The sequence below is a fragment of the Pygocentrus nattereri genome, chromosome 16 (genome assembly GCF_015220715.1).
Source record: "Pygocentrus nattereri isolate fPygNat1 chromosome 16, fPygNat1.pri, whole genome shotgun sequence".
NCBI classification, from domain to species: Eukaryota; Metazoa; Chordata; class Actinopteri; order Characiformes; family Serrasalmidae; genus Pygocentrus; species Pygocentrus nattereri.
In genome coordinates, this window is record NC_051226.1 from 26,580,338 (window position 1) to 26,606,871 (window position 26,534).

Here is a 26,534-nt window from a genome sequence, read left to right on the forward strand (position 1 = left end):
TATTGAGTCTGGAGAGTGAGTAGATCATCCTGTTTAAATTCAGTGGAATGAATCTGGGGCTGCATTTCTGAGTGTAGCATTAAGGCTAATTGAAGGATCTCCACTGACCTTGTATGTTAATTCAGGACTTGCCTTTGTATGTGTCTGAAAAAACGGCCTCTTGTGTTTGTTTACTTGTGAACAGACATGTGTGTTTGTTCTTTTATAATGATCTCTCATCCGAACTCTATGGCTCTCTGTTTAGGTATGAGCCACACAAACCCAGAATAAGCAGCTCAGACCACCCAGAGAGAACAGAGGTCCACACATGGCACTTGCAGCTGCAGAGAACTCGTAGAAGCTAAAGATGGCTGATCCTGGAAGACCTCATTTTGGGTCCACCATGGCTTCGTTGGAATGTTCTGTCCCCATAAACCAGACCCATTTTGGATCCAACGATTCAGAATCAGGATCGGGAAACACCTGGACACCTAAAGGGAAGAACTGGCCTGCTTTGATCATTCTGGTCATCATCTTCTTCACCATTGGCGGGAATATTTTGGTAATACTTGCAGTGTCACTGGAGAAGAAGCTGCACAACGCCACCAACTTTTTCCTGCGCTCGCTGGCTGTGGCGGACATGCTTGTGGGCATTCTGGTCATGCCAACTTCAATGATCAACATTCTGCATAGTGAGTACTAGCTGGATGCTTCTGTCTTCTACACAGTAAATTACAGGATTTTAACTTCCTCATGGGATACATACAGGCCAAAGGCATGGACACAATGATTTACAATTAAGTCAGGTCACCAACAGCCAGCACAATGTTCATTGACAACTAGTTAAACCAAAGAACTTTTTCCATAATTTTCTATTAGTTTGCAGGAGCATACTTTTTTACTTTAAAATATTAGAGCTCTCAAGGTCTTTGCTGACATCAGTAGTGTCCAGTCAAGTGCAAGTGGTTGGGTGTTTTTTTTTTATTAGCTAGCTGGTAGCTTTTGGTTTTGGGCTATTTGATTGGTATTTTAAACTCATACAAAGCAGAAATGAAATATGGTTAACTAATGTACTTTAGCATTAATGCAGTTTATCTGATTACTTTCCATTGTTTGACCATTCGTTTTTATCCTTGGCCATGACAAAATATTCTCACTTGATTTGTGCTGCATCAAAATTTTTCATGTATATTCATTGTCGTGCCACCTGGTAGGAAACTCTAAGATCACTTAAAAGCAGTATAATCCGCAATGGGCTGGAATGGTTGCAGGTTTTCATTACAAAAAAGCAGATGCACACATGATCAGCTGTTTAACGACTGTTTAGAATCCAACTGATTTAACAAGTGGAATCAGGTGTGCCTTGGCTTGTTCGACATGAAAACCTGAGGCGACAGCAGCACTTTGCAAATAAGATTGGACACCCTGCCTTACATTAACCATTTGTTAGTTATTTAGAAACCCCTGATTTAATACACCTGACTCAGTCCTAAATATGAGTAGCAGATGGATCTGATTAGACCGGCAATAAAACTCTACAGGACAAGAACTAGGAGCAAAACAAATTAAGAATCAGGTCATTGCACACTGCTTCAGAAATTTGGGGCTTAGTCCAAAAACACGTATTACTATACTTTACATACTACACTAATAAATACACTGCTAATGTTGGTGTATCACTTTGTCATACTATTTAGAGTGATAGTATATGGTTTTAGATGTAGCCCTAGTCTGATCCTGTTGTTCTAAGTTAAAAGCATCCATTCTCTTTATTACCTATTTATTTTTTACGAAGTAAATTTTGCTAGCAACCTTTTGTCTGCAATGTAGTCACAGTTTTCAGTAACAATGTTTCGTATTTGAGAGATCAAAGAAAATATGCCCTTCGGGTCAGACGTGAAGTGAAGCAACACAGATATGACAGTCACAGCACACAGAAACACAAAGAAGCTGTTCTATGCTATGCATACACATTGTAAAGAACATCTGTGATTGGTCAGGATGCTCACTCGGTATGCACCCATGTATTCTTGGTTAATCATTCCAGGTGCCAGCATTCGAGTGCTGAAATCATTATTTAGGTGTTCATTACATTGCATTGATAGGGACAAGCCAGGATCATCCACTTACAGGTACATGGACACAGATGTTTGATGGCCCCCTATCTAGAACCTTTTTTTTGTTACATCACAGCAAGTTATATGAGATCTGTGAAGCACCACAATCCCAGCGTTCTAACAGCGGTGTTGGGCAGCTTCTTTTTGTTTTTTGGAAAAACATTTTTTAATATTCTGACCAAACTGAGCGCTTATGGCAAACAAACCTAAAATCAGGTCATCTAAATGTATCGTTAAATCTCCCTTTCTGTCCCCCTCTCCACACTCCACTTTCACCACTTGAAGCCCTTATGCCTATAATGCATTGTGGTTTTTAAAAATATTATCTTCTACTTCATTTACCCAACCTACATAAACAGTTCTAGAAACAAGTCTCTTATATAGTTCTGACATGGCCTAATTTAAATTTAACCCTAACCCCAGATACATTGCTTGTCATTTCTTTTGTTGTCTATTTAAAATGGCATTCAAGCTGTGTTAAACTGTATAAACCAATAAATATAGACATTTAAATCAATACAGGTTACGCCATGCTCCATGTGTCGCATTATTTATTTGGCTAATAATGTTATTATCATGCCCTGCAATGGACTGGCGACCTGTCCAGGGTGTATCCTGCCTTCTGCTCAGTGACCACTGGGATAGGCTAAACCCCCCCCAACCCTGAGGGAGTAGCGGCATAGAAAATGTGTGTATGTGTGTGTGTGTGTGTGTTATTATCATCTTGTCCATTTAATCTAGAAGGGACTATGTTGATCTGTCCTGGTTGCATAAAGACAATAGCAAGTTGCCAGATGGTACAGTTTCTAAACTTGTGCTAGATGGGGGGAAACACCAGTAAACTTAAAAACCTAATCATCAAACAACCTATAAGTAAGTAAGTAATACTTTTTTAATCCCACAACCATGGAAATTCCATCCATCCATCCATCCATCCATCCATTATCTTCCGCTTCTCCGGGGTTCGTGTCGCGGGGGCAGCATCCTAAGCAATGAAGCCCAGACCTCCCTTTCCCCAGCCACTTCCACCAGCTCTCCAAGGGGGATTCCGAGGCGCTCCCAGGCCAGCTGGGCGATATAGTCGCGCCAGCGTGTCCTGGGTCTTCCCCGGGGTCTCCTCCCAGGTGGACTCGCCTGTGACACCTCCCGAGGGAGGCGTCCAGGAGGCATCCTAACCAGATGCCCGAACCACCTCAGCTGGCTCCTCTCGACGTGAAGAAGCAGCGGCTCTACTCCGAGTCCCTCCCGGATGACCGAACTTCTCACCCTATCTCTAAGGGAGAGTCCAGACACCCTGCGGAGGAAACTCATTTCGGCTCCTTGTATTCGCGATCTTATTCTTTCGGTCATTACCCAAAGCTCATGACCATAGGTGAGGGTGGGAACGTAGATCAACCGGTAAATCGAGAGCCTTGCCTTATGGCTCAGCTCTTTCTTTACCACAACAGACCGGTAAAGAGCCCGCATCACTGCTGACCCAGCACCAATCCGCCTGTCAATCTCCCGCTCCCTTGTACCATCCCTCGTGAACATGACCCCGAGATACTTGAACTCCTCCACTTGAGGCAAGAGCCTATCCCCGACCCAGAGAGGGCTCTCCACCCTTTTCCGCCTGAGAACCATGGTCTCGGATTTAGAATTCCACCTCTGCTTTTAACCCATCCGTGAAGTGAAACACCACATACACACTAGTGAATACACACACACTTGGGGGCAGTGAGCACACTTGCCTGGAGCGGGAGCAGTTGGGGGTTAGGTGTCTTGCTCAAGGACACCTCAGTCATGGACTGTCGGCACTGGGGATCGAACCAGCAACCTTCCAGTCACAGGGCCAGTTCCCTAACCTCCAGCCCACAACTGCCCCCGAAAGCTAAAGCATCCTGCCACAGCAGGCATTAAAATATGTTCAAGCATCAGACCACCGCTGTTAAAAATGACTCAGCAAATGAGTCTTAAAACTGAGCAACTTTTTTTAAGCTAAGGTTAAAGTTTATTGTGTTTCCCTTTTGAAATACATTGCAAACAAGCGAACAACTGATAGCTTAACTGAGAAAAGCACATATTTAGGAAGCTACATTTGCAGCAAATCAACAAATGGCTGCCCATTTAGAAAATGCGATATCCTCCCGCAACACAAAGCACATCCCTGTAATGCAGCAAATACAAAGTGATGCATATAATCCATACTATTAATCGCTTTAGCCTTTTATATCAAATATCCAAGTTTACCAAAGTTTATATCAAAGTTTCACTTTGATTGTTGTTTGCCTCCTGCTGCTAGTGGCTTTAGCATGATGATCCCCTGATAAATAAAACACAATAAAACCTTAATTAGTAGTGTAGCTGAATTTGCACGTTGCACACTTCCACGCTATCAGTATTGCAATGGATGATGTTGCAATCATGATCAGATGGTTCCACACTGAAGTCAAAACTGCTGATATTCTTTGAGCAGCAAGTCTGTAGGGAAAGTGAGCGTTTCTGTGTCAGGCCAGTTCTTTAGTCTTGAGAGTAAAGTATCCCTTTTGGCCATCGCTGTCATATTTGAATAAGTTAAATGTATTTGTCTCCCAGCAATGACCTAAATATGGATATCGAGGCTGTTTCATCCTGTCAAGATTCCACCGTTGTTACACAGTTAAGCTGCACACTGACCCACATTTCAAGTGGAGTGAAAGTGAAAATAAACTGGTGGTAGTGGTATGCGGTAGATTAGACCTGTATGTTATAGACATCACCATGGACACTAATTGAATGCATTGATATGAATCTGTTTATACCGATTTCGCTCTCAGCAGTTCTCCACTCAAGCACGTAGAAAATATGAAACATAATAAAGGCGTAGGAGTGCACCTTTGTGTACTTTTTACTACTCTGCCCAATAGCAAATGATTCTCTGTGTGGGAGTTGTGTGCTTTTATCCTCTTTGTGTTTGTTTTGCTTTCTCTCCTCCCTAAGATAAACACGCTGTCCTGGCACACTTCACTTCATGAACTTTACAGTGCTTCTAAATCCAGGTGTAAGAAAAAAAGTTTGTGAACCCTTTAGAATTCTCTAGATTTCTCCCTAAGTCGCTGTTAAAATGTGATCAAATTTGAAAGCAAACATCCATCCATCCATTTTCTAAGCCGCTTCTCCCTCAGGGTCACAGGGGGGTTGCGGGAGCCTCTTCCAGCGGGCATCAGGCGGAAGGCAGGATACACCCTGGACAGGTCGCCAGTCCATCGCAGGGCAGACAGACAGACACTCACACCCAGGGGTAATTTAGCATGTCCAACTGGCCTGACTGCATGTCTTTGGACTGTGGAAGGAAACCGGAGAACCCAGAGGAAACCCACGCAGACATGGGGAGAACATGCAAACTCCACACAGAGAGGACCCTGATCACCCGGCCGGGGAATCAAACCCAGGCCCTCCTTGCTGTGAGGCAACAGCGCTACTCACCACGCCACCGTGCCGCCTGATAGCAAACAGTAAACAGTAATAATAATAATAGTATTAATAGTGCTACTTTATTTACTATTATGATCACTATTATTATTATTACTAGATAATAAACAGTAAATAATAATAATAATAATAATAATAATAATAGTGATCATAATAGTAAATAAAGTAGCACTACTTAATAATCAATGAACTCAACAAAAGGTAGAAATAATCATATAGTGGTTGATGGAGAAAGCTTGTGTCCTCTTGTATTTAATAACTATATTTGCAGTAACCTCAGCCAAGCACTTCTTGTTGGAGGTATTTTTATGCATTCTTCTACATAAAACTGCTTCAGGTTGTTCTGGGATCTGCTTCATATCACTCCACATTATTTTAATATAATCGACATCACGACTGAAAACAGGGAATTTCTTCTTTTTGAGCAGCTTTGTTATTGATGTACCTTTGTGTTTTTGTATGGGTTCCATGTTGTATGACCCAGCCTCTTAGGAATCTTAGACCACAGACAGATGCACTGATGTTCTGCTCTAGAATTTCTGGATGCAGTACTGAATTCCTTGGTTTCTGAGAGAGTACAAGCGGCCTCACGTCATTAAACTCCCTCCGCCATGCTTCACAGTTGGGTTGAGGTTTTGGTGATGATAGGTAGTGTTTGTTTTTTCACCAAACATGAAGCTGTGTACCAAAAAGTGAAGCTTTTCTTTATAGATCTCATCTTCACAGTATATTGTTCCTGCAGCACTGTGGAATATTCAGGTGGTTTTTATTAAGCTTGAGACAGGTAGCGGTGTTTTATTTTAGAGCTGTGGTTTCATCTTACGCTGTCAAACTGGGGTTTAAGATAAAGGTTAGTGTCCAGGCTGTGTTACATAAAACAGATTTTTGTTCTGTTGACTTACTTTTCCAAATTCAATTAACTCAAAATTTGACGGCCCAAAAACTTTTTTGAGTTCAAATCTAACGTCCCATGAACACGTCTCTGGTGCACTGTTTTTCTTAAGGTAGACTTACTATCAGATTATCAAGTGCAAGAGATGTCTGCAGATGCCTGGGTGTCAAATGCTTAGAACCGTAAGGTTCTTTGCAACTTGTTAGAGGATATTACAGTGTGCACTTGTACAGAAGTGGTGCTAATGCTTTTATTTCTAAATGTTCTGCTTGGTTATGGATTGATGGTGACCCAAGTCTTTAGAAATCCTTTTAAAACAATATGAATATATAACAAATATAGAGGTCAAAACATTTTTCAATCTATATCATTTGCTTTTTCAGAACATTTATTCTTAATATTAATCATTCATTACAGCAATGTACTGTATAATGTGGTGTGTTTTTTCTGACGTGTCACCCCCTCATATTCTGTTAATTTATAACTGATTTTTTAAGGTTTATACCACACCTTATTTATCCTTTAGCTCGAGATGTAAACACTCATTCAGACATCTTTGATATGAAATGCTCTGTTCTAGAGAAACTAGTCCTGAGTCAGAATTGTTTACATTGTTGCTGATAGGAACCAAACATCTGAATCACCGTTGGGATGAGGCATCTAAAGGCATCTAAAAGCTTCCAGACAGTTAGTAGATGAAATGATTAGTAACATGTTGCCTGATGCCTGTGAAATGTTTTTATGATAGTTTTGAGATAAAAATTTGGCTTAAAATGTATTTTTAAAAAACATTGATGGTGGATAGGTACATGGAAAGTGCTGTCAGGCAGAATAGTCTTGTAATATGTATATTGCCATGATTAACATTACATATAAGAACTCAGAAGACACATGGGTCACTGCTGGTTTTAGATAGAATGGAGCATTTCATTTCAAACCACTCTGAATGACTATGATTACATCTCAGTCATTGAATTATTCTGAAATTGGTGGATTTCTAAGCTTCTCTTGGTTCTCCCAGATGCTTCATCTAAATAAAAAACCAGCAAAGATGCAAAACCCTAATTAAATAAGCTCACTAAATGCAGGTGACATAATTGCTGTTCTTCTCTATAAACACTAGTTTGTGAAATAAAAGAATAAAGGATCAGCGTGTTGGAATAACGTTGCCCAGCACATACCCACACAGATGACTTTAGTTTTTTAGCCCAGCGTAATGATTCACTTGTGGAGGCAGGATACAAGTGTGAGGGAGCCCAGAGCACAATCCAAAAAAACAGTCAATAAACAGTTGCAAGTTCAACATCCGTACCAAGCTGTAGTAGCAAGCAGGCTACTGGAGATCAGGCCAAAATTCTGAATAACAAAACTCTGTAAAGTGTAACGGTCAAAACCAGAGAAAGAGCCTTCACAGAAAGGAAGAGACTTTGCTCACACACAAGAAGCTTCAGCTTAGCTCTGAGATTTACGATGTTGGTGTTGAGGGCAATAATACATCTAACCATAGAAACCACATTTATATAGATTCTGCACTGGTTTCATTCTGTGTGTGTATCCTCAGATAACACCTGGCCCTTCCCCCGAGTGCTGTGCCCCATGTGGATTTTCTTGGACGTGCTCTTCTCCACAGCCTCCATCATGCATCTGTGTGCCATCTCTCTGGACCGCTACATTGGAATCCGGAGCCCCATCCAGCACAGCCGCTCCAACTCTCCCTGCAGGGCCATGGCCAAGATCACAGTAGTCTGGACCATTTCCATTGGTGAGATGGCTCAGCTTGTGCACACACACACACACACACACACACATAGAAACACACACACACACACACACACACAGAGTGCTCTCCAGAATTACTGGCAGGCTTGGTAAAGATGAGCAAAAGAGGCCATGACAAAAAAAAATGAATTTGTTGCTTACAGTTTCGTTGTACAATAAGAATGTAGGAGAGCTGTACTGGAGCTCTTCAGTTAAGAAAATATTTTCACAAAAAAAAAAAAAAAAAAAAAAAAAAAAAAAATATATATATATATATATATATATATATATATATATATATAGAGAGAGAGAGAGAGAGAGAGAGAGAGAGAGTCTCAAACAACAAAGCAAACATTTTTTTCTCCTTTTTACTATAGTGCTAAAAATTCAGAATTTCTCCAGAATGATGAATGTATGTAAACTAACAGAGCTTGGTGCAGTGCAACTACTATATGTTTAGCTGTTGTTTAGCCTTGATATAAACTGTTTCACCGTGGGGTTTGAAATATTTAAGTTCTCGTTATTATAAAAACCATCACCTCTGAGAAGCTTATCTCAATTTGGCTGCTTTAGTTGTTGATCAGAGACGTGAAAAAAGGTTTCCCATCAATTTCTGGCAGTGTGAACAATTTTGGCTAATGTTTGATTTATTCAAGTTTTGCGAAAACATTATGATGACATTATTTTCTCAAAGTACTCAAGATCCTCAAGATTATCTCTTTCTTCATAAGTAGTAACTCATTATACTGATATAATAAATAAAACCCTTGAAAAATAAATTATTATTTTAGCATGAAAAGTCTAACTTTCAACATAAAAAAGGTTGAATGTGGCCTGTTTCCTGAAGCGTACAGGTAAAAGCCAATCATGAACTTGAGGAGAATGGGCTTCCATATGAAAAGCAAACTGGGTTTACATTGCACTGGTCATTTGTTGATTCCAAAGATGCCTTGTGTTCATTTGCATGAAAGTTGGTTGCATTTGACCTGCTAAATTGGCCATGCCCATCTTTTATTGTGAAATGAAAGGATAAAAGATGAGCGTATTGAATGGACATTGCCTAGCACATGACTATCTGGAGACCATCGATGATTTGCACCTCTTTTAGTAAATTTGACCCTTTGTAATTTGTATATCATATACAGATCCTAAATATAGTCTGAGGTACGATATTGGAAATCCTGTGTCCACCCTTAAAGAAACAGTTGAGCTCAGAATCCAAGCCAGGCATGCAGTGTTCCCAGCGGTCAGCAGCTTTTAAGTAACCCAAGAACAGACATGACCACCACTCCACTATCCTCCATGTGACTGACAATGTTTTGTACTTTATGTAAGCATTGGTCTTTTAGCTAATGACAGCAGGCAGGCTGGCAGGCCAAACCTTTTCCCGTGTACTTTCAAGGGCTGTCAGAGACGCTGTCTGTATCTCTACCTGGAGAAACAGCTCTAAGTGGGACTGACAGAAGTGGCCATTATGGCCCACTCAGGCCTGCAGGCGTCCTGGTTCCGCCTCCATCAGCACTCCTCCTTCACCAGCACCAGTGTTTTAAGATATCTTAGGCCTGTAAAAAACAGCATGCGGTGGAATTTGTGCTTTTTGAACATGCTTTGCCTTTAGTGCATGACAGCTTTGAGTGCAGTCAGACTAAGTGAAGAATGTATAGCTACATCTGACAGGTGATGTCTGCAGCAAAGCACTCAATGTGGCTGTGTGAAATTTTTTGTTTTAATTTGTTTAAATTACTCTGAATTGCCAGCTGATTATGTACACTGCCTCGTACCTACGCTGATTGGCTGTATTATCAGGTATATCTACTATAAACAGTGTTGTGCAAAAGTCAGAGATCCCCCTTCATTTATTTCATATTCAATTAAAACAGGTATTAAGGACAGGTTAGTGATTTTTCAGGAAATATAGATTATATAGATTAGATAGAAGATAGTCCACTTGCATAAGGAAAGGGAAACTTGATGGAAAATAAGTTTCCAAAACAGGAATTCAAAAAATGATTGAAATGTTTGGAAAAAAATGGGACCCCAAACAACTGGGACTCCTTATAAAACTCTCACAGTGAGAAAAGGAAGCAAATTTAACATTTTCACCGGTCCAATGCTTAAGGTGCAAGGCTTAGTAAACATGGCTGCTAATGCAGCTGAGGTGTTCATTTGAAATCGATTTGAGAGAATTTTTGAAAAATGAAATGTTAACTGCACAGAATTCATGTTTAAACAGGACAAAGACCAGTTTGGGAGTGTATTCCAAAAGAGGTTATGCAATTCTATGCTGTAGTATTTTGATGTTGTCAGTCTGGTAAGTTTATTATAGCTGTATGAATTTTGGTCATTCTTGCTGTTATGATCGTTGTGGCTAAAGGCAAGTGACTTTTTCTAATTTCTGGAGTGTTATTTGTTGAATGCTGTGCTGATTGTGTCGTTGAACAGGTTGTTTGTGAAAGGGCTCTGTTGGTGCTTTATGCAAATATTATGTGCCGTCCAGCTGTTTTGTCATGTGCCTTCATCGTATCCACATGTTGGTGGACGTGCTTGAATCTGACTTGTGACTCATACTAACTTAAGTTTAGACTGAAAGATCTACACAAAAAAGAACTTTTAGTGCTCATGTAAATTTTGTATGTATGGTGAGAATAGAGGAAATTACATAAACAATACTTATGACAGCAGTTATTGTTACGATATGAGGAACATTCATTTTATCAGCTTGGCTGTTGATGACCACCAGTAAAATAGCAGCAAGAGTGCTGTGGAAGAGTGCAACTTACCACCAGTGGCACACTGTGGATAGAGTAAGGCAGCAAAGGCAGTATGAGACTGCACCATTCTCCAATTTGGCAAAACCATGCTAGGCCACTGAGAAAAGGGTTCCTCCAGGAACATTGAGCTGAAGTATAGTGCTTGGTGGGGACCCCAATGAGATAGTTAGAGGTTCCTGCAAGAGCTTGCTGATTTTCTAGGGTTCCTCCAGTAACCCCATTATATGACAACTAAAATGTGTTTTTAAGTTCCTTAAGTACCTTATTAGATATTTCATGCACCTTTCGTTTTTACAGTGTAAATAATGTTTATACAGAATATTAGTGGTGGCGTATTGGTATTGATGGGAGACGGCATTTAGACAATATCAACAGTAAATGCTGGATGGAAAAAAGAGTGAATCTGATCCAATTGTGTCACAAATCTGTCTTGAAATACTCTACACTCACGTTGTGTGATGTCATGCTGTGAGTGCTTGAGTAGTGTTTTTATAGTTTACTCTCTACTTATTGTATTATCTACTATATTTTGTTCCTCACTCAACACATCTGTGGTGCAAAGGATTGACGATAAATTTGACTTTGACTATGAGTAGGTTGAGTATTATAGCCTATTTTTAGATGATCATATTATGTCATGTGTTTCAATTAAAATCATTTAAAAGCTTTGAAATTTATCATTTAAAAATATTGAATCAGTAGTAAAAGCACCCAATACTCAAGGTTTCAGTCTTCATCAGAAGTGGAAAAGCTGTGTCATGCCATTACTACAAAATACAGAATCTTCTTCAGAGAATTTCCAAAAAAAAAAAAAGACAGCAATAGTAAGAAGGTAATTGCTTCATAGTTGGTCCCTGTAATTTTTATTTTCTAGAGTGAGACCAGATTGCTGAAATGCTTTTTCACTTCTTTCTGCTCTTGTTTTTCCAGTTGTCTCCATGCCCATCCCAGTGATTGGCCTGCAGGATGAGCAGAAGGTGTTTGTGAATGACAGTTGTGTGCTGAACGAGCCATGCTTTGTACTGGTGGGCTCGTTTGTGGCCTTCTTCGTCCCCCTCCTCATCATGGTGGTCTGCTACTGCCTCACCATCAGGCTGCTCCAACAGCACGCGGCCACTTTCTCCCGTGACCGCAACAGCTATGTTGATGTTAACCCCAAGCAGCCTTCACCCCAGCCCAGCATCAGTGGCATCAGCCTTTTGAACGAGGAACCATCCACGACCCAGAACAAGGGAGCTGCCCAGCCCCTCAGCTCTCCACTAACAGGCCACGTGTGCATGGTTCCACAAGGCCAAGGTAGGCGAGGCATGACACAGGCAATCAAGAATGAGCGTAGGGCCTCCAAAGTTTTGGGCGTGGTCTTCTTCCTCTTCCTGGTGATGTGGTGTCCATTCTTCATCACAAACGTGCTGGTAGCTTTGTGCCGGGACGACTGCAGCAAGCACCTGTTCAGTCTGATGAATCTCTTTGTGTGGGTGGGCTACGTCTCCTCTGGTGTCAACCCGCTGGTCTACACTCTATTCAACAAGACTTACCGCCATGCCTTCTCCCGCTACCTGCACTGCAGGTATCACAAACAGACTAAGCCCTTTCTGAACAACTCAGCTTGCCAGGTTTATTCCGTCTCACCAACCCCCATCCTATGTGAGAGGAGCTTCACTGACACTAACGGAAACGGCTTTTCAGATTTAGATCTGAATCGGGAGCATAAACAATCAGATGAGATGCTAAAAGACGGAAACAGTAGACTTCCCAGCCATATGGAACACATCAGCAGTGTCTGATTGATAGAAACAAGGACAATGGAACAACCTACCCCAGTACAATGAATGTAACTTTGTGTTTTACCACTCAAATCTCTACTTGAGGTTCTCCTTTAAGGTCTGCATGTTTTCGGAACCAAACTTGGTGGATGTAATGAATTACATACATTAATGACTGCCAAGGGTCGACATATTATTCGCACAGAATTGTGTTTGTAAAATATGATAGTTTATGAACTGGCTTTATATTTCTTCTTTAAATATGGAACTAGACATGTGCTGATATTCTAGAAGGTATATCACACACTATGTTGTTATCATGGACAGTTTTAAATATCGTCACTGCATTTTTGTCAAATAACTAGATTTTTTTATGTATGTAAAATAACTGATTTCAATATGCTGCCCCAGTCTAATCCCATTCTTTATGTGATGTGTGTACAGTTGTTTTAGCATGTTATTGGTCTGAGCACCTTCACACCTCACAGTAAAAGTTGCTGCCCTTTTATACTTAATGAGCTGTCTGATCTGGAAGGTCTACCATGTGACTCAGTAAGAAAAAACTGAGGAAACTAAAGGCCTGTAGGTCAGTAAGACTGCCAGAAAAGACCAGAAATGAACAAAGACTGCTGTGCTGTTACACAACATGCTATCAGTGAAGATTTTTTTTTCACCCCAAGACAGAAATCCCCAAAATGTAAAACAACCAAAACAAAATGACTTTCTGAACATTCTGCATGAGCGATACATTTATTTATTTATTACATACGATATTGTGATAACATTGTAAACTGTGATGAAGGTTTGGGTTAATTATTGTGATATTAAATGTTTATATTGGCAGATGTTCCATTCAGTTTTGTATAACACAGTGACAGTTCAGCTCTGTAAGAAGACTGGCTTCATGAAGTACTGTAGATTTGCAACGTACTATTGTAGTGTCACAGCACCACCATGTGGACATATTTGGTTGATTTTAGTCTCTAAGATGTGAGGTTTTTTTTCCCACAGTCCATTTCCTGGCATGACATTGTATTCTTTTGAATTTTCAGTATTTAGGTTTTGAGTTTGGGGTGAGGTGTGGTTACCTGATGTGATACGTATCCATAAATTTGTTTTGATATCTCATTATGTATGTGCTGTTGTGAAGGTTTCAGTGATATATCTCACTTTTGAATGCTCTTATTTAACAGTTCTACACGTATATGCAGAGTAGATCTTTTGGCATTCCTGTTTGATTTGAGACACTGATGTGCATAAGCCATATATAAAGGATACATATTTGAAGTTAGTTAATAAGTGAAACTGTAGGTGCAATATGCAGTGCACCTAAAACTTGGTTTGTTGGATTCCATTTGAACTCCAAGCCAGTTATAGACAGTGAAACACAGAGGAACATGGACTACCATGAAGGTTGTGTATGTGTTTTCTTTTTTTTCTTAGCTCAAATTAAAAAAAAGGACAGTATGCCCTTTAAAAGGTCTCCTTCAGGGGTTACTGAGTAAATGCAAAGGCTGTATTTATATATACATATATATACAGGGATGAAGTTTATGGCTGAACTTGCAACATTTTTTCTGGACTAGTAAGAAGGGGGAGAGTGGAGGAAGAGGGACTGTGCATTTCTTGGTTTCTTATGATAGAGGTGGATGCCACAACTTTCTGCTGATATGTGTAACAAGGAGCGATGATGAGGCGGACACGTGCAAAGAAAAGCAAGATTTATTCAAGGTGAATCAGGGTGATGGTCAAAACAGTCCAGGTTCAACGAGCCAACACGGAGAGCAGGAGGGACAGACATAATGAAAATGAACAGATTAAACAAACAACAGGGCCAGAAGATCAAACATCTCAAACAGCACAAAATACATACACAAAGACCAGCACTAGACTAAGGAAAACACAGGGCTTAAATACAAGAGGGCTAACAAGGGATAACAGGACACAGGACGGAAAACACTGGTGGGAACAATCAGGGGCAGAGTCAGAAAACAAGGGGGCAGAACCAGGAGGAAACTAAACAAAGAAGCACATGGACATGTAAGCAGAAGTACACAGAGGAGTGGGAGGGGCCAATCATGACAATATGTTGCCCCCTATTGGAGTGTGGATTATGAATTTGACAGATTGCCTCATCTTACTTATTGCTTCTTTAAAGTTAGCTGGGTAAGCAAAAACAATGAATCATGAGACAGACCCCTGGAACCGGAATGCTGAGGAGGTTATTTAAAGTGTAACTTATTAGAACCTCAAATGAGCACCTCATCATGAACAAATTAGCGCATTATAAATGTTATCATCAATATCTTTCTAAGTTTTTTCTTCAATTTATTCTTGAGACAGGTCCTAAGAAAAAAGGCACATCAGATTCATGAGGTGTTCATACCTTTGTGCTCTTGACTGTGCACTGATTGAATTCTTATCTAAGAACAAATCCCAAATAAGAAAACATTAGTGAATGTCAGAATCTTCGGGAAAACTGCGTAAGTGGGTTTTAAGAAGAAATTTCTTCTTAAGAAAAGTTGATGAATGAGGCTTATTGACATTAGTTGGCCTTCAATGTTACAATACAAGACTGGGCAGAAAATCTTGCCTAGGGCCCCAAAAAGGCTGGTTACACCCTGTTGGTTTCTTAGTTCTGCGGCTTTTTTTGTGACATTTTTTGACTAATTGGCTATTTTATTCACGAAATCTTGTCAGAGATGAGGAGGCGATGAAGAGGGGTGGCTATGTGGGAATATTTGCTGAGAGAAAGCTGTTGTACAGGGATTCTGCCTTATTCTGTCTCTCAGAGCTGTGTGAATGGAGCTGCTTTTCCACTTGAATGGGTTTCTACGGTGGACCCCCACCTACATCCACAAACACTACATCACAATCTTGTCTAGCCCCCCCCAACACACACACACAAGCAACACATCCGAATCCGAGCTCCATTTTTCCCACATTGGCCACAAGAGGATTCTCATGACCCCAAAGACGGCTGACAAGCCCCCCTCGTATTAATTAAACCCGTGTAGCCAACGCAGAGGCGTTTTCACTCGGCCTTCTCCTCCATGTGCACCCCTCTTCGGATTCCACCCATGCCGCCCATCAGGATCCGTCGTGGGCTGGGGTGGTGGTCTGTGATTCACACACTCCGCGCATGCGCCGTGCCGCCGCCGCTGCAGAGCGACGCTGCCAGGGAAACACACACGCACGCGCACACACACACATGTAGACATTTAAGGGTCCAGATTTCAGCAGCCTCCTCACACACACTCACACGGCTCCGTGACCCGGCCGTCGGCGATGGCTCCCCGCCTCTTCGGTGAGCGGCGGCTGTAGCAGCACCTTCAGCGGGACAGTCGGGTCAGGAATAACCCGGCTGGACAGAGAGGAGAGCGCCACAGCTGCGGGTAAGCGCGTTTTAATGACACCGTAGAGCCGCTGGACGTTGTAACTGACACGCGGACTCGCGGCAGCATGTCGAGCTCTTATTAGCGTGTCTCTCGCTGTCGAGGGGGCGGAGGCGCTAATAGGACTGAGACGCGGAGCTGTGCCGTCAGTCCGCTGTGTGGAGACTGACCCTCGCAGCGCGGTGATGTGCTTCACTGTGCGCCTGTTATTCAGGAGGAACTGAGCCTGTGAAAGTGTGTTAAATCGGTCAGGGCCCCCAGTCCTACACCTGTTCGCCCCCACAGCCTCGTAGCACAGCATGGGTGAGTGACGTAATGGTGAGAGCAGGAGCCCATCACGGTGTGTGTGGAAACATGGCAGGAGCTACACCTCACTGTCAGCCTCACAGTGTGGAGAAGACCACCGAAAGCAGAAACGAGCCAGACTGAGAGTTCCCTCACAAGGATGGCAGCAAGTCACACCTCAGACTTCTGTCAGTTTGTCATTTTCCTCCTTTTTGTCTCATGTGTGTACAAAGCTGTTTAGCCATTAATCCAGTTTTAACAAAAAACGGTCACGTAAAATTTGAACATTTTCACCAGAGAATGAATGGCTGGTATAGGCCTGTGGTGAAACCATGAGGCTTAGTGTTTGCCGTTTTAACATCTTAGGAGACACCTTTTTCCCTAATAAGTCCAAATGCATATAATGTATATTTCTCCATCCTTCATTCTGCCCTCAACAGTTGTAAGCGTGCGGCGAGTTGTTTTAGCCTTGAATACATTTCCATGATGCACTGTCAGGAATAAAGGTTCTGTGCAGGTATATTTTTGTTCGTCATGGTACAAACAATGGAAATGGGCCTTCAACAGGTACAACAGTGGTTTTAAGGTCCAATTGGGTACCTTTAAAGTTTTTCCCAGTGGGAAAGTAGGTGTACGTACCCTCTCATAACCTAATGTTTAAAAACAGGACAATAAATTAAAAAGCCTGGAGACGAGACGGAGTGTGTGGAGTCAGAACAGCTGTTATGTAATTATATATAGGATTTCAGTGGATTTTGGTGCAATTATGTTCCCTGACTAAAGGTACTGAGAGAGGTACTGCCCCAGGGACAGCTTCCCGCCTTGATTTCTGAGAGTGTGTCAGATATTCAGTGTGAATGTTATTACTAGTAATAAATGACATTTGAAGAATTACATTCTAAACTACAGGCCTCACAAACACATTCATTTAATGGGAGTAAACATGTTTACACTTTTTCTACATGTGATAAAGCACATTTCAGAAGTTTGTCAATTTTGCCATGTTGACATTCTAATTATAATGTTTGACTTAAGTAAAAAAAACTTAATTCTTACAAAAATGTCATTTCTAATTCATGAAAAAGTATTTTTTTCATTTACGTGTGAGGATCCAGTTTGCATGTTAATTTTTACTAGCAAAAAACTTGTGAATGAACTGGGGAAACTTCTAACATTTCATGCTAGAACAAATTGGGTTCTGTTGTAAGAATGATTCTTTACATGTCAAATATAATTTCTACTAGTGCTACTAACTTTTTACTTCAGGTTGATTTTCTGATATGACGTTGTATTTGTATTAAAAGCTTTCGCCGTGCATATGTTGATGCCAGAATCAAGTGCAGAATCTAATACATTATATGTATTTGTTCTTGTGAAAGTCTCCCAGGCTGTGTTAAAATGGCAAATAATAATAGGCCTCACAGTGCCATCCATCATTTGTGATGAAACATTCCTGCATGTGCTCATAAATAATAAACCGAATTATTCTATTGATGCATTCTCATTATGCTACGGCATCGAAGCCACAAATGCTGTAGGATGTCATCAATAATTCATGGTAATACAATGAGAATTCAATCGATCTATATATGAGCAAGGCTCAAAATGGGGCCCCAGAGATCACATTAATCACAGGCATGATTATGAGACAGCGAAAATGCTGTGTTAGCTCTTTGTGAATTGCCGTGCTTTTTACTTTGAACATTGTGAAATCACAGTGTCATCAATTGAGAACAGCATTAGCAGTGACATTAATAATGATTGTCCTGCTGGCATTGTGATAGTATTCGCTTTTTGGAGAGGGAAACTCCGGCTTTTGATTATTTTTCCCTCCTTTATTTCATTTTAAATGTGTTTTGCTTGTAATTGCTTGAGTGTAGTTGCTGGAGAGTAGGCCAGAACAGTGTTTCTGAAATACTTCTGCTAGATTAGCAATTATAGTGCCACACTATTGTGTTGGTCATGTGCAATAAAGAACCTCAACATGCCCTTTGTTTTATGTCTTTGGTATTTACTTTGAATAAAGTTTGTTAAAGTAGAAAAACAGCAGTGTCTGTGGTAAGAGTGCTTTCAGACTCTTCACTGGGTCGGCCTCCGCTTGAATCTCCCCGTTTGTTTTGCGTGGAATTGATTTGCATGGATCTTAATGAATACTTGAACTAGAAGACTCTGCTTTATGTAAAGTTCATTCATGTTTCCTTTACTTGTAATGATCTGGTGTCAGGCTGAGGATGGGTTCCTCTTTTGAGTCTTGTCTCATTCTCTATGGTCCCTGGGAATTTTCATCCTTGTGACATTAGGCATTGTTCGTTAGGGGATTGGACCTGGATGCGACAGTGAGTTCTGTGAAAAAAGCTGTACAAATTGAAACAAGGACTGAGATCCGATTTAAAACAGATTTTTGGGATTTTGCATCTTTTCATGTGTTAAAGGGATCTGTCATGGAAAAATATGGTACCGGTTAGAGGTGGGCAGTATGATGATATTTCATCATTATCGTGATACATTTTACTATCGAGATACACAATATGCTTTTCCGAGAATGTGGACAGAAAACTGAACATATGCATGTTTTATTAAAAAGAGAACAGAGTTAATCCGGATTAAATGGTTTTAGTGCAGGAAATGATGTCAAATGTTGAATACAACAGATTTTGTGCAGAATTATTGGTGGCAGTTTTTATATGTGGCCTCTAGTATTTTATCTCTGTGTCAAAATATAGTGATACATGTCATGTATCATGAAATGCCTTTAAGTATTGTGACAAGCTGTTTTTGCTGTATTGACCACACCTATTGGCAGTAATTAGAGATAACAGTGATCCAAAACCATGTATTGTTATTAGGCTGATATCAGCAGAAAATGCTGGATCAGATATCAGAGTGAAGAAAAGACCCAATGCTGTAATAAATCTAGCCTGAAATGGAATTCACTCAGAATAGGGGATGTTTCATCCACTTCTTTAAAACCAAAAAACATGCAGATTAAAAAAACCTGGATAGAAAAGTCAGAGATTAGAAAAAATGGTGTAAAAAAGGTTATGTGCTTGAAAGGTTGGGTTATTGGTAAAGATTAATCATTAAATCATCTGACGTTCCCAGAAATTCAGTGGCCAATGGCAAATTGAACCTCTCATTTCTGCGTTTGACAGTAGTTGATGAAAACAAAATTTATTCATATTTACTTTGATCAACTTCAGATTTAAATGGAAACCTCACTGTTGTGTGACGTCATGTTGTTAGCCGTGTCTTTTGTCTTGAGTGGAAGTAGACTGTTTGAGTAGTTTGAAGATAATAGCCTACTTTTAGGTCCTCATCTTAAAGCTGCACTGTGCAAGTTTGGTGGATTTGGAGACCTCTGTTCTGGAAATATGTAGCTGAATGCAACATATGGAAAAACATTGTGTTGGTTGTGCTTTGGAACCCTTCCCCGAGTGGATGAATCTGATGATTGTGCATGTGTTGAATGAGCTTCTGAGAATGTAAGTGAATTATTTACTATTATAACAAGCTGGACTTTCTTTCTGAGCCTGTGCGTGTGACGTTAATATGTAGACGTGTGATGTGCTCTGAAAAACTCCAGCAAGCCTGTCTGGTGAACTCACAGCAGCACATGGCCACTATATTTTATAGTTTTTTTCTCCTGACTCAGAAATGCTACTTCTTTTTAACTTTTTAAACAAAAAAACGTACATGTTGCAGCTTAAAGTGTAGCATTTTAATGAAAAATGTCTCATTTTGAGCTCAGTTGTTTTAAGAATGAAATATCAATATTGGTATTGGCCAAAATATTCAAGATTTTAAGACTGATATCAGGGCCGTCTCTATTAAAACTTATTGTTTTAACTATTGTTTTAACTATTGAGTTAAAGCTAACAAAGTTAGTTTAGCGTCAAGCTAACCGTTCCCCAGTAGCTTTCACTTTTTGTTAGCATCGTTAGCATATTTAGGCGAAACACTCCTTTAACCCACACCCAAAATCCCTAGAGCGGATTTGCTTTCTGGAAGAAAAACAACATTCAGATAAAAGAATGACACCCACGGTCTCTTGGGAAACACGCTGCCTTGGCTTGTGTGTCGTCTCAGTGTTGGATGGAGTTTTTAAATAGCAGCCGAAGCCACAGCTCTACCTCTCACGAAAGCCATGAATCTTGTAAGCTCATTTGCTTTGCTTTAGAGGCTTATTTTTATCAGAATGCACCACCAGCTTCCTCCACTGAAGGGAAATGCCTCTGACTCAAATTCCCCCAGTAGCCTCGGAAGAGGAAGGACAGTGCGCAACTCAATTCAGTGGTCTAATGCACATTCCGGGATCCGCGGCCGTGAAGAGATTATATAAACGCGCCTCTTTGTCATCGAGCCTGGCATGTCATGCCACTACGGTGGCTGAGGCGTTGCCATGGTTTCCCCATTAATCAGTACAGTGCTTCAGACTGTGGAGGTTGACTGGCTGCTGTACTGTCCACAAGTTTCAGTCCAAACCTAATGCTGTAAACCTAATGCACTAGACTATACACTAAACACTTAAATAATCGTTCTAGGAAAAAACTGCTAATTGAAATAGAACCTGAGTTTTGAGGAGGTTCTTTAAACTTTGAAAAGGTTCTTGACACTCACCTATCTCATTTGCAAAAATGTGTCTTTAAAGAAGCATCTATTGAAAGGTTCTTTAGGAAACCAAAAGTTGTTCTTCTTTAGGAAAGAACCCTTTGTTTTCAAGACTGTATCTGCTGAACTGGTGCAAGAAAACTCTACTAAAACCCTGTGTGCTGTTTGAGAGATGAAGTCACTTAATTATGCTCACCTTTCACCAGTCACACATTTAAAATGCACATTATTAACCTGAGTGTGGGGTGAAGTTTTCAGACCAGCTACTTATTAAGGTAAGACACTACAGGCAGAAATGATTAGTTCAGTCAGAATTATTTATCTCATTTATGACAAAATAAATAAAAAATAAAATAAAGACATAACCATAAGGACTTTGGCCACAGAATTTTTTTCTTTTTGTCAAAATGCTTAAGTGTGGTGTCCATAATTTTTTAAATAACCATTATGTTTGATATTTCTAGTGTTACTCAGTCAGACTTTCCAAAAACAAGGAAAAAATCCCAAAATAACAATAATTTCTAAGTTAAGTGATACTTTTTTAATCCCGCAAACGGGGAAATTCCACCTCCGCATTTAACCCATCCGTGAAGCGAAACACCACATACACACACTAGTGAACACACACTAGGGGGCAGTGAGAACACTTGCCCAGTGGGCAGCCCTATCCATGGCGCATGGGGAGCAATTGGGGGTCAGGTGTCTTGCTCAAGGACACCTCAGTCATGGACTGTCGGTACTGGGGATCGAACTAGCAACCTTCCGGTTACAGGTCCAGTTCCTTAACCTCCAGCTCACAACTGCCCCAACTGCAGCTTTTAAAAAAATAACCAGTCTAACTTGAATTTTTGAGTTCATTTATAATATCATGTTAACAAATATAAAACAAATCATTCTTCTATTAACTTAATTAACTTCATTTTTACAGTGTCTCTCAGAAATCTCACATCCTTCAGTTACCCATGTTATTGCAATTTCACTTGCTCTGAACGAGGTACTTACCTTTCATTCCATCTCCATGTAGTTTTCGTCATCTCATACTTTGTTTAGTCTTTGGTCCAAAAGTTTTATTTATTTATTTATCATTTTTGGGGAAATGTGACATTTTCATGTTTGTGTGTTTGATGTAGAAAAGAAAAACAGAACATGCAGACTTAAGGGAAAAATCAATTGTTCTAATACAGAGTGGCTTCCAATTGAAATGTACTGAGTTGTCCCAGACAGCGCACATTCTTTTAATGTGTGTGTGTGTGTGTGTGTGTGTGTGTGTGTGTGTGTGTGTGTGAGGTGTTAATTAAAATGTTGATGGTGATTTATTGAGATATTGGCCCATTTTTCTACTTCATGAAAAATGAAGATGAACATTAATTTTTAATGACAAATGTAAAAAGAAACCCTTTTAGACTGAAAAGTGCAGTAAGAAAATTTGACCAGTTAGATAACATTTTCAGATTTGTGCTCAGTGAAGTTAATAAACTATAAATAAACAAAAAAATGGGTTCATTTCTATTAAAACAGCACAGTGGAGTCCACCAATTTTGTCTTAGAATGTTTATCAAGATTATGTAAGTATTTATTGTTTTCTTGCATACAGAAGAATGTGATTGGGGTGGGCAGTAGTAGTGGGTGGCGTACTGTTTGATGTGATTTACTAAAAATTAATCTTCAGGTATGAGTTTTGTCAGTACTGTTGTGTGACACACAATCATAGATAAGGAATGTACAACCAGGGCAAACCATGCTAACAGCCTGCCAATTAGCTGAAATGCTTAGTCATGAATGTTTCAGTTGCATTTCAAATAAAAATTAAAATACAGAAGTCTCTCGATCTCCCCCTGTCCAGTCCATTGAATCTGAAGTAGTCCACTTTGTTTTCGAGGCAACAGACATAAAGGCGCGGTTGTTTTTTGGGAGATAGCCTTAGCCTAATGTGGGCACCAGTGTGACTCTCGTGCTTCCTCTCGTACCGCCTGAGAAGCCAGCTGACTTAGTAACCTGCATTAGACGGAGACTTGGTCTCATGGTTTTGTCCATGAACAAGCTGTGGAGCAGCTGGTACTAAGAATAGATGAATATATAAGACAAATGATTTGAGGATTTGACGAAGCTAAAATTGGCTTCGTGTTTAAATTTTCCGTTCCACCTTAAAAGGTGCAGCAATTACATTCAGGTTTCTGCAAAGGTGCCAGAATATAACTACTGCTGCGCTTAACGTAGAACAAAAAATTCAGTCAGAAAGCTATCGAATAAGAAGGCATCTCCAGTCTTGTGCAAATTAAGATTTTAGGGCCCATGGCTTAAAAAAGGTGCTTCAAGGGTTCTGCATACAACCATGAACACTCAAAGATGCCTTTGCATAATGAAAGGGTTCTTCAGAGTGATGGAGAATGTGCTATAGGTGGTTTTTGAAAATGGATCTGTATAGCACCCAAAAGGGTTCTTCTATTGCTAGGGTATCAAATTTGTAACAATAGAAGAATCCTTTTGGGTGCTATGTAGATGTAGATCAATCTGAAGAACCCTTACATGATGGAAAAAAACACTTTAATCATTGCAAAGGGTTGCTTGAGTGTTCATGGTTCTATATGGAACCATTTTGTTTACTAAAGAACGCTTGAATCACTGTTTTGTAGTGTTAAAAAGCAATATTGACAGTTTTAGCAATATATTGTTCGGATTTATTTTTACTATTTTGCACAATATTTCAGGTTAACATTGGTTGTTAAATTTATTGTGATTAAAAAGTGAAGACATTCCAGAATAATTATCCACTGTTAACCTACAAAAGTGGGCTATTTAAGAATCTTGCACATATGCACTTGTTCCACTTTCAGCCAAATTGTTCACAGCAGATGCTCAAAGCAAAGTTTACATTTTCATTCATGGCAGAGATCTGTAGGTTGCATGTTTTAAAAAAGCCTTACTCTAATATTTTTAATGGTTATCTAGCAAAAACCATGTGTGATGCTCTCCATCTATAAAGTTAGTGTGAACGTTATCTGGATGCCAATTCTGCTTTCTAGTGGTAAATAGTAACACATTCTGTTACTGTTCTTACATAATTTTCTTATTCTTAGGCATCTTTAACTAATGAAGGAAATGAAGGAAAATTTCTTCCAACCGCATTGCATTACTTCCAGTACACACAGTTATGCTTCCAGACTGCATCAGCGATTGTAACAAAGCACTTATGTTGGTCACAAACTCAGCCCATCATAAATTGAGAGCATTGTTAAGTTAAAATAATTAAATAAATAATGTCCAGTGTGAGGTAGTCATGGCTTCTGTTCTTCTGCATATTCTTAATTCTCAACTAAAATATCTATATGTCGATAGGACCTGAAGAGTGGAGGTGAACTGAGAGTAGTCTAGACGGTGATGTGTCAAACTGAATGTAGCAAACAAGTGGAGAAGTAGCAACTGTGACTCAGCCATGGTTTGTTTTAGGTCAGAGTTTCTCGCTTAAGCAGTCAGTTGGCTTGTTACCCAACTCCATCCATTTTCACTTTACCTTCACCCATTTCATTTCATATTGCCCCATAAAATTTAAGCAATGTGTGGGCAGTATGTGACTTATAACCTAGAAAACCTAGATGTCACAGTCCAGATTGAAATAGCTTAGAACTGGAGGAGTGAATCATTCAGGCCATAGTTCATTGCTCCACTATCCATCCTTCATGGTCTGGTAGCATGACCAGATCTAGGATATGGGCAACCTGAGTGACGACCCAGGGGCCACTTAATTCCTGGGGACGCAAAATGTTAGTTCTGTTTAGATATTTTATGAAGAATGAACAGGATGAGCCTCCAGCAGACCTGAGGAAACAAATGTATTTTTGTCCCTGTAGTAGAGCACAGCACAGAATAGGCCATGCTTTGGTTGTGATCCTTGTCCTGTTCATGCTGGGCCAGTTGGATTTTAAAAGGTATAAAGCTCCTGTCTACTCATTTGCATGATTTTCTATCTATTAACTTTAGATTCTGTGGCGTTTTTACTATGAACTGATAGAGAAAGAAAGCTGTTGTTCTTTTTTGTCGAGTCCAGAGCCCTGCTGGTGACATCATAGCTCACAACTTGGTAAGAAGTGAGAATGAGATCATGAAGTCTTGACAAAAGGTTAATAAAGCATCTCGCTCCCACACCTTGCTAAGTTGTGGCTCGGCTTAATTATCTCATTGCCATGCCTTAATTAGTCATGGCCATGCATTCAGATCTTGTTCCCATACATTAATATGGCAAGGCCACGCATTATTTGTATTTACGTGGGATGTTACCAGCAGGGCTCTGTAGTTGAGAGATTTTTTAAATGACTTTTTCCTGCTGTTTTGAGTTAGCTGGGACTAGATCTGTCACAGATTACTTCAGATCTGCCAAACTGCCAATCAGAGTTAGCAATATGTATATATCAGCTACTTGCATTCCTCTCTCTCTCACAATGTGGCTGCTCAACCCCAGCTCAGTAAGTTTTAAGCCTTTCTAAAGCTACGCTTACATTACAAGCCTCAGTGCTCAAATACTGTCTCTCTGACAGGATGGGTCACACTTGTTTAGGTAAGTGAATCAAATCTGTCATTCCGCAGTGTTTTCCTATAAATTGTACTTTACAGGCTTTGGGCAGTCATGCACATGAGAAATTCGTCCACAGTGTCCACAGAAACAACTGTGCTGACTCATAACGGGAGCTTGACGGATCTCAGTTTCAAGAGCACAATCCAGCCACAGCTTTCAAAAACCCCTATGTTGTTTGTCAGTACATTAAGCTCTTGGCCCAATATTTTAGTGATGTATTTGGTGATGTATAAAAGATTTTTTTTAATTAATTGTTTGATTCATTCTGTGTCAAATACTCCACCACCCAGTGTTTATTACTATACTCAGTGAGGTCATTAGGCCACAATCTATAGAGGGCAAGATGATGTAATCCACCCAGAAAGGCCCAAAGTAGCAACAGTAGATAAAAATAAGTCATCCTTGGTGTTTCTCAATTCCAGGAACATTGCTGGGAAGAAATTTCAAAAGTACTTGAGTACTGAGAATGCACCTATAAAAAAACTGAGGCGTCATAGCTAACCAGCGCCTTCTCCAGGTAAAGGTCAAAACAGACTTTAATTTCAGCAAATATTTCAAATGGGCAAAGATTCAATAGTTGTATTTTTTTTTTCTTACAACCATGTTGCTGTTGGAAGAAAAACTCAAATATGGTAGCTTTTCGAGAGAAGGAAAAAATCTAAATTTGTAATGATTTTTGATTGATGAGTCTTTTTGTGGAATAACACAATGTAAAGAGAAGCTGGTGTTTCCAAATTCTATAAAAAAAACACAAAAAGGTAAAAATGGAGATACAAGGTTTTGCACCAACGGTGACAATTATTAAAAGCACTGTTAAATTAATATATCGGGATTACAAAGGATCTGCCTCCTCCATCATCATAATGTGATAATAATAAAAGGGAATTCTAGGACTTTCCATTCATTTTCATTGAAAATGTGTCTCCAGTAATAAATTGCCATCTAC

The 26,534-nt window shown here is 40.0% G+C and overlaps 2 protein-coding genes across 4 annotated transcripts in view; both read left to right on the plus strand.

Moving 5' to 3' along the window:
- The window catches only part of LOC108429433 (5-hydroxytryptamine receptor 2A), a 28,501-nt gene extending 14,643 nt beyond the window's left edge, over nucleotides 1-13,858 (plus strand). For 2 of the 3 annotated variants that reach the window (XM_017701154.2, XM_017701156.2), the window contains 3 exons: nucleotides 245-671; nucleotides 8,000-8,200; nucleotides 11,898-13,858. In XM_017701154.2, the coding sequence (XP_017556643.1) occupies nucleotides 347-671; nucleotides 8,000-8,200; nucleotides 11,898-12,751 (1,380 nt within the window). In that variant the 5' untranslated portion in view covers nucleotides 245-346 and the 3' untranslated portion in view covers nucleotides 12,752-13,858. The remainder of the gene's footprint in view (nucleotides 1-244; nucleotides 672-7,999; nucleotides 8,201-11,897) is intronic. The other variant, XM_037545775.1, reaches the window with a different exon arrangement.
- Nucleotides 13,859-15,885: 2,027 nt separating this feature from the next.
- The window catches only part of si:ch73-362m14.4 (wiskott-Aldrich syndrome protein family member 3), a 35,633-nt gene continuing 24,984 nt past the window's right edge, over nucleotides 15,886-26,534 (plus strand). The window contains exon 1 of the mRNA XM_017701152.2: nucleotides 15,886-16,125. The gene's annotated coding sequence lies outside the window, so the exon portion shown is untranslated. The remainder of the gene's footprint in view (nucleotides 16,126-26,534) is intronic.